Below are 9,592 nucleotides of genomic sequence, written 5' to 3' on the forward strand. Positions count from 1 at the left end.
CTAAAACCCCCCCCGTGGCTACGCCAGTGATGGGAAAACACACATTTTTTACACTGTTCTCATAACAAGCTCGAATTTTACTAAAACCATGTAACCGATAAAATGAAAACATAGCCTAGGGTGTCCTGAAAAACTTTGTCGAAGACCGCGGAGTGATCTGATGCCCATCAATTTCTTGAGGTTTGTGCTAACGTAAGAACCTCGGCACTACACAAAACACGCGGCGCGAGACAGGACACAACACTTAATAGTTCTTACAAAAAAATAAAAGGGGGTTTTAATTTACCTTTTAAGTCGACCGGTTTCGGGCTCGACGTTGCCCATCTACAGGACGATGTCCGACTGATGCTTATGAAAAAAGTTATCGCGTTGGCATTGCTAGGGGTCTCATGCTGTTGAGCTAGTTATCCGGGAGGCTTGGTTTAGCCACTGGGTCGATTGAGCAGTTTGTTAGTCTCAGATAGTCTCAACAAAGTGCACTGACTGAGAGTGGTTTCTGAAAGTATACGCAAAAATGGACCATTTGGTGAAAAAAGTCAAAATCATCAACAAATAACATGGGACAACTATGCTGCACACGGCAGCGCAACTAAATTAAGTTTTACTGTGGTATGATCTTCTGCAAACTTGTTCCTTAGCCTGCCATCTGCCATCTATCGCATTCTAAGCCGAATCGAGCGTAACAACCCGGATGAAAAATGGCCATTCATTACATGGTAAATATTATTAATATATGACTGCTTTTATTGTTCACAATAAAACACACAGTAGACATATGGTTACTTTTTACAATATAAATCAATCCCATATAGTTCGTACAATAAGTGAACATTAGCTTTATTAGTGACTAATTGATTCTATTATTTTTCAATCGTTCTTTAATAATTTAAAGTTACTATTAGTAAAAAAAATTGAGTTGTTTTTATACATTCGGAAAAGTGCCTGCAAAGTTCTCATGGACTTTTTATTAAAAAAGACTTTATTTCTCAATTACACTTAAAAACAATTCGTCACAAATTAAAAACAATACATATTATTGATGCTTGGATCATGTTATTCTACTCTGTATAATCAAATACAAAATCACCTGACATATTTTTTTAGTTTTCATTTTAAATTTGAGTACACTCATTGCACAATTATGGGTCACTCAAGGAACAACCATTTCATAATATGAATCGTTTTTCATACAAAAATAACACTTTCATTATTTTTATTTTATATTCTCATCATTGAAACCCCTTTTTATTGTTTTAAATAAAAATCTGCTTATAAAATTCACTTTAGGCGGTGAAAATTACTAAAATGTTGGTGGATAATGAAAACCACAATAATGGGTCAAAATTGGCTGTGTAACAATTATGGGTCAATTTGTTGCCTATTATGGGTCACTTAAGAGAAATCGGCTCAAAAATAATGTTTTGTCTATTTTTTCAATGAATGATCACTTATTCTCGATAGATCAACTATAGTAGAATCTAAAACTGGTCTCAAACCTCTTAACGAAGCGTGTTTTCAGGATTTGGAATCAATTTTTCAAAATTGGGTCAAAATCTCCAACACAACCACCGATAAACGCCTAAAAGTATGCAATGTCCATGTACGCAGAACTGTCAATATTATGCTGCACAAAAAGTGACCCATAATTGTGTGATTTTCGGTGTTCCTTGGCACAATAATGAGTCACTTAAATTTTGCCTGAAATAAGCTTTAATTAGCTGCAGTCACATGAATTTCTACATTTAGAACGTTAATTATACCTTTGTTCTGGTGACGATACCATTTCGCACATGAAAATCACTGAAGCTCACTTTTACAGAGCTTACGAAAGCAGCGCACGCACTGTCTGATATTCACAATCGAAGGGTTACTTTGACAGCTAGTTTTGCGCCGAACAAAAAAAATATTGAAAATATGTATGTTTTGATGTATAAGCCCGTGTGCGATACGTATTGTGACACAAAACAAATCAACTTATGTGCGAAAAATAATAATAGCTAACAAAAGCTTGCAATTAATTAGTATTTATCTATTGTAGTGGAAACTGACTAATAATTGTGTGTGACCCATAATTGTGCAATGAGTGTACAGTAGATATTGGCAAGGGAAGCTGTCTATTAAAACCTGAGGAAGTACTTATAGAACACTTGCTGAAAAGCAGGTTTATCCAAGTGAGGACGTTACGACAAGAAAAAGATGAACAATGATTTTCGGTTGTTTTCCAATAAATTAAATGAATCTAGTAAATAGAAACTACCATTGATAACAATATAAAAACAACTAGTTTAATGGGTTCCATTGAACCGATGTTAAAATAAACATGCAATAATATTTGTTGTTATGTTAACAGATTTCGTCTTTGAAAAACCATGGAATTCACATTTCTCGGTAACATTTTTCTCCCACATTTACATATGGCCTTATGTACATATTGTGTACGATTTATGGTATGGATCATATGATCTGAGATCTGACTTGTGATATTCGGCAGTTATTTGAAAAGATTGATGATAGATCTTATCAACAGCTGCCAAGCAATACATACCAGACATCAGAGTGTTTGATTCTTATCATAAAATGTGCATATCATTCTGGCGGCCTTTAGTGCTCGTTAATGCGGGAAATATAAATTCTATGGGTTTTCATAAACGAAAACTGCTTACGAATAACAACAAATATTATTGTATTTTTATTGTAACAACGATTCATTTGAGGTCATTCAATTTATTGTATTTGTATTGTAAGAACAATGAAAAAACATTAGGATATATTGTTTTCTTTTAAAAAATGCCCTAAAAATGTCTCATAAAAACACAATACATTCTACTGTTTTTCGCGAAAAAATGTATGAAAATTTTCTCAAAATTTTATGGTTAAGATACATAACGACCACCATTTTTTATTGTAAAACTGATGGTGAGTGTGCTGTGCAAATTTCAATATGTTTAATGGTGAATATTTTTCGAAAAAATGGTGTTGTAACAATAAAATTTATTGTATTTTTATGATATTTTTTATCAGGGAAACTGGCGTGCTGAACGAAGGACTGAAGATTATCCAATTTCCCATGGATTTGGCCTGAAACTCCCATAGCAAATTGTTTGACCAGCTCAACTTACGACCGATCAAGCTGAATCTTCTACATGCTATTCGTCTCACCCAATGGCACAATCCTAGGGGGTGCCCTGTGGATCCTGCGTTACGGGATAATAGTTTGGCTGAGGACCAATAATAGTCTAAAACAACAGCAGTATAGCATTGACCCACATCACTGGCGTAGCCACGGGGGGGGTTTCAGGGTTAAAACCCCCCCCAGAGCCAAAATTTGTGGAACAAATTTTCAGTATAAAACGCTTTGCGACGAAAAAAATTTTCGGCTGCGCCGCTATTTTTAAAATTCGAATACGATTGCTCGTTACTGTTTACAAAATGTAAGTGTCAAATCAAAAAAGGTATCATTGACCGTTGAAAACCCCTCCCAGAGACAATTTCTGGCTACGCCACTGACCCACATGAAACAAAAGTTTCGACAAACTTATTTACATTCAAGAATATTTTCCGTTAGCGTGTAAAATGCTTTGAATAGTTGATGTAAAATGATCCCATGTTAATTAAACAAATAAGTTACGATGTAGTCTAACCAAATTAGCGATGTCACCCACGCTTCACTGGATGTCGTGTATCACCCATTCAATTTTCCAATCTGCACCTTCTATTCAAATTAACCAGCTTCCATATTGCTATCGCCATGAGCCTATCTTGCTTCTCTATCTCCCTGCCGTAAATTGATTCGTAACGAACTGTGAAGATGAAAGCATATAGTTATCGCTTCCAAGTTCCAACAGTTTACTAGCCAGAAGAAAAAAAAAATCTCGCTTGTTTGCTGATTTGAACTTGAACTAGACAGTTTTGTTTGGCAAAAACTGAAGAAAAAAATCTCCAGTCTGCTACCCTAATTTGGCACATTTGGATGAATGAATCAAACACCATACCACCAGTGTGCACAGAAGAACAACTCGCTCGTTTTGGTTGTAGCGTGGCGGGCGGGTGGTCGGTCTGTCGGAACGTCGGAACCTAGTGCAAAGCCTTGTTGGTCGCCCATGGTGATTGTAAACAGCGAGTTCGCGCGCTGTTCACGCTTTCGTTGGCGCGCCGCCGCACATAGGGAAATTGTATCGATGGCAATGGCGTAAATTTGTATTTTGCTAGAGGAACTAGCACGTTTCAAGGTTCATAGCTCCTATGATTTTATTCTGGAGTTATTTGTCAGAAGGCCGGCTCCAGAGGCACAGTATCCTCCATTCGGGACACTTGGGTCACGAGTCTATATCCTCATCTGGCTAAGGGAAAAAAAACAACAGAATAGAGTAATGCGGGGCAAAAGTTCGCACCTAACAGACTTCACAAAATAACTATTGAACGAAAAGAAAACAATATCGTTTTTCTTCGTTAAACGGGTCTCTATCGTATTGGCTTCAAAACGTAGTACTAGATTTTTTCGCGTTCCTTTTGTAGTTTTAGTAATACAATTTTTAAAACAAGTACTCCAATGCGAACTTTTGCCCCATAGTGGGGGCAAAAGTTCGCATTATGCGGGGCAAAAGTTCGCACCTTGTACAGGATAGTTTATTGGTGTGATGTTCATTTATTTCATGTTAATTCATGTTCGTCTTTTCACTCTTGCCATGAAATCTGTTTCTTTCTGTTCTTAGCTTTACGGCCCAACTGGAATACAACCTGGTGTTCAGCTTTTGTATAGAGTGTGTTTTATGAAGATTTCCACAACTATTAACTAAGAGCTGTCCTTTACAGCGTTACTGAAGTTGTCAAAATACATTATGGGGTAATCATAGAGATACGTGTTGCACAAAATACATGAAAAAAAATATCAAATATGCAGCAAAACTGTTGAACGGGACCGTAATCGAATCTTATCCCCGTCAGTATGGTGGTGAATTGTAACTGTGAATTTACAAACTAAGCTATGAAAGACCCCGGTAAAGTAGATGAACATAAGACCTTCAAAAACATACGAAGGACACGACGAGGATAACGGAGAAAATGTTTTAGAATGTTTTGCCTTTCTCGTATTTTTTAGTCATTTTCCATTTATTGATTTAAATGGGTGAACATAATGTATGCCTTACAATCAATCTTTACAATCAATCAAACCCTTTGCCGCAATGATGTCAGGGTGCAAACTACACATATTATGCATATAAAGTAGTTTCTATACGAAATTATCATTGCTTTGAAGATTTTGTAATTATATTGATGAACTAGACTCAGAAATCTAGTGCGAACTTTTGCCCCACAGCTACTGCGAACTTTTGCCCCACTGTCGAGTTTTTAACAATGTCCCTTTCTGCAAGAAGCACTAGTGGTTTATTGTTTATTCGAGTGCACCTCGCGAACTACTATGGAATAACAGTTCTCCGACATCAAGAGGTTATGAGATTCTTCTTCTTCCTGTTACTACAAATTCTTATTCCGAAAGGTCCAAAAATACTATCAAAACACCGAGAAACACATTTTTTTCGCATTACTCTGCCAAACCATAACGAAATCGTTCCAATTTCCATTGACGAGTAACTGACCTGATTATGTGTCGAACCCATACAGATTTGTTTGGGTTCTTAAATCGTGCTCAGAAAAAGACCCACTGTGAACTTTTGCCCCGTGCGAACTTTTGCCCCGTATTACTCTATCTTCGAATGAGTGTACCTACCAGTTTCGTACCTTTTAATTCCGCCCTATTTAGGCCATAAATAGGGCGGAAGTAAAAGGTACGAAACTTATTACGCTCATTCGAAGTGGGTATTCTGCTTAGAGGGTTAGAAAAGTCGGTACAAGAACAGAATATCCTAAAGATTCATGTTACTGAAATTAGTTTCACTTAAAGTGTTTACCAAGTATAATTGAAAAAACAGCTGAGCGAAAATGGAAGCTAAATATCAAATGACACAAAGTCCTATAATGGAATTCACAGCCAGAAATAGAACGTATCACGAAAATTTTATATTGTTGTTTGCTAATTTCACTTCTCTAACAACGTTTTTCCATGAAATTCCGTGAAATAAAAATGAACCAGCCTGCTTAATGTCCGTCATGCTAAGTCAGCATTGACCACTCAACTTGCCACTCAACGATTTGACCAGAATACTGCAATTGTTGTTAGAGAGATTCGCAACCACTAGAGATGACTCAGTTTTATACAATTCTGTTTGGTGACATGACCCCAAACTATTTCAGTATTGTTTGTGGTAAGCTTCCCATTTTGTTCATTGACCAGTATTGATTTAGGTTTTATGGAAAACAATTATTTTTTTTTTAATCCTTGAAATTACGGTAGTATACACAAAAATGACTTATGCAGCATTCTATACTCCTTTATAAATGTTAAACTATATTATAGTTTTAAAAAATCTCATTTGTCCAAATTTCTTGCCAAGTAGACTGTTCAAATTTCCCGCATGTGCGCTAAGCGCTTCCCCGGTGGTCCTAGCAACCGACCAATCATGACCGACATCGACTGCGAGTGTGATCGATAGCGAAACCTAGAAGAGTGGAATATCATCTTGGAGGAACTGGTTGATTGATTACGGGAAGATCAATTCTAATTAAGTTTCACCGATTTGGGAGAATGTTGGGTACCGAGAGTTTGAAGCAGCTCCAAAAGTTGTTCAAATCTGCTAATGGAGAAAGCGATTCGGAGGATGATGATGCCGGCATTGTTGGCGGAGCTCAGCAGTTAGGTGAGACATTGATTCGTTGTAAAAAATTTGTTATTCGTACATGCAACGAAGAATAACTTACAGGTCCTGGAGATATTGGATCATCCTCCAAACCGAAGCTGAAAAAGAAACTGGCCGAAAATCCCGAAGAACATGTGAAAACCAGTTCTTACGCTCCATTGGAGAAACAGGAAACAACAGATCCCAAGACAATCGAAGAGTGGGAGAAACAACTGGAAGCAGAGAGTGAAAATCTTCTGGAGTCCCGTTCGGCGCCAGAGTACAAAATATCCTACAAGCAAACCGTGGGAACGGAGGATCTCTTTCTGCAGATGAGTGGGAAAACCCCCAGTACGGCCAGCTGTGAGAATATGATTGTCGAGGTTTTCCTATCGGGCGAGATCGGGGTTGGAATTCATCACATCGATCTGACCGTCCAAGCACAACGAGTGCTAGTCAAGTCCCCAAAGTACTATCTGGATCTTCAGCTGCCGCACAAAGTGGACCCCGACAAGGGTAACGCCGCGTGGCTGTCGGAGGAAAAAATTCTCAAGCTGACATTGAAGATGGACCGAGAGTATGACTTTGTAAACTTTTGAACTGGGCGAGCAGTACGTTGCTTTATAATCATGCAATTCAATTGAGGCAATTCATGCAAATACTAGAGAATGCCGCTTCGCTTCATCATGCTTTGACGGAGAAAACGTGTTCAATAAACGGTATGATAGAGTGATTTTAGATTGTACTAATGAGTTGCACTTGTGGAAAATAAATATTAGAGGCTTGTTAACATTGTAACCCCTGTCTTTTCAATGTAGTTTTGATTTGCAGCTCTGCTTAGAAAATATTGAATCATTCAAACGATGCAACAGTTGTGGGCGCTCGTCAAAATGTACTACGATCATAAAATAAACATTGAGCAGTTTTATATACCAGAATAATTGTTTCACCAAACTACTTACAACTTACATTCAGTCCTGAGCACCCATGATGGAGTAGACGGCCGAATTGAAAGATCTCCATCCAGGGCGATTGCCAGCCATCGCCTTGACTTGTAACCAAGTCAAATTTCTGTCGACTTGACGAAGTTTTATTCACGAACTCGCACTTATGCTACCTGCGAAAGGGTCCCAGTGTGGTGGGAAATGCGCAATATGATATCCTAATTGAATTATCTTTACTGGTCTTTACCAGAGAATATGAAGACGAAACCATCTAATAAAATTATAGTAAATAAAAACCGATTTTCATATAGAAAACAAAGCAATTCAAGAACATTTTGAAAACATATACATATTGTTACGTCCTGGATTGCCCCGAAAAGCTAGTTTTTGGGACGTTTTTTGGCTTCCCCGAATTTTAATAATTTGTGCTCAATTCCTACACTGCCGTAATTCTGCAAAGTGACGTAAGCGACATTCTAAATTTCGACGTCTTTTGCTATATATCAGGTGAAATAATAGCTATGTGGTATGCTTGCTATATTAGGATGCAAGATCTAGTCGTAATCTTGCATGTATGGAAGAAAACTTAGAGAATGGTCAATAGCTGAATGCATAATAACCAAACAAGTGCCAAAATGGTCAATGTCGCTTACGTCACTTAGCAGATTTACGGCAGTACAGCATTGCTGTCAAAGAAGCAAATAACCACAAAACATTTTAGAATATGATGCCTTATTACGTATATTAGGGTGTTCCAGTACAAAATCTATCAAAAAATCAAATTTTTAGGGTTTTTCTGATTACAAATGGTCGGCGTTAAGTCAGACCGGACCATCTGTTTTTCAATGATTTCGAGAAAATATCCTGCAAGCACTTGAAATTTCAAATCTCTAGCATTGTTTTCAGAAATACTATTCTTTCATGTAATGGCACATCTGCATCAAAATAACGTCGAGACGTTCAGGTTTCACGAATTCTTCAGCTTATCTTTACCTGCCCGAAAAATCGCGTAGTCCACTCCGACTGAACGCCGACCAAATGTGATAATTACATTAATTTTATTGGGTTACGTTGTTTGGAGAACTTGTAGAAAACAGTCTGCTGAAAGAATTAATTTTCGACAAGTTTTAGTGTAGTCATGATTTTTTGTAGTTCGAAAACAGTCGAAAAACACAAAATTGATTTGATGCACCTTTTAATTTCAATAGATTTGGCTGAAATTTTGACCAGTTACTTCTTTTAGGATGCCAATCAAAATATGCGGGTGGACTTGAGAATCAGTGAACGTTTTTGTAAAAGTGGACAGGCCTAATAATTATAAACTGAAAAAAAAAGACACAAAAAAAGGATCATTTTTCCTCACCCTGTATTTTGTGCCTCTTTGAGAAAGTCTTCGAAATAAAGTTACTCAAAAAAAAATTTCCACTTGATTTTTTTTGTTAAAAAATAATTAATAATAACTTAATTGTATATTCCATATAAAGCCATAGAATATTTGTAATTGATAAAATTATTAACTATATTTAAGACAATGTTTACGAGGAAAAAAAAACATTATTTAAAAAAACCAAGATATGATTTTTCCGAAGACCGTAAAGCGATCCGAGTCTTGTTTCTAAAGTAATTACCTGCTGATCGTCTGAAGGTGCTTAAGAGGAATAACATCAATAATAATAACTTATTTTTTGGCAGAAATTGCCAAGGGTATAACTTTTTCTACATACACTAAAACCTCTTTTTATGCATGTTATTTTTATGCACATTTAATTTATGCACTTTTTTTTATGCCCTGCATAAAAAGAGGGAAAGCTAGTCAGAACCAATATTGTGCATAAGAATATTTAATAATGATGGGAACTATTGCAACGACGGTCAAAGGGTGTTTACAGAGTAGAGCAAAGGAAGGTTACAAGC

General features: G+C 36.8%; 1 protein-coding gene across 1 annotated transcript; it reads left to right on the top strand.

Annotated features, from left to right (window-relative positions):
- Positions 1–6,464: 6,464 nt before the first annotated feature.
- On the top strand, positions 6,465–7,532 carry LOC115265858 (dynein axonemal assembly factor 6). Its single transcript, XM_029871805.2, has 2 exons — positions 6,465–6,755; positions 6,819–7,532. Exons 1-2 carry the CDS (start codon positions 6,644–6,646, stop codon positions 7,331–7,333), a joined length of 627 nt encoding a protein of 208 aa, XP_029727665.2. The 5' UTR covers positions 6,465–6,643; the 3' UTR covers positions 7,334–7,532.
- The last annotated feature ends 2,060 nt before the right edge of the window (positions 7,533–9,592 follow it).

The sequence above is a fragment of the Aedes albopictus genome, chromosome 2, assembly GCF_035046485.1.
Source record: "Aedes albopictus strain Foshan chromosome 2, AalbF5, whole genome shotgun sequence".
NCBI lineage: Eukaryota > Metazoa > Arthropoda > Insecta > Diptera > Culicidae > Aedes > Aedes albopictus.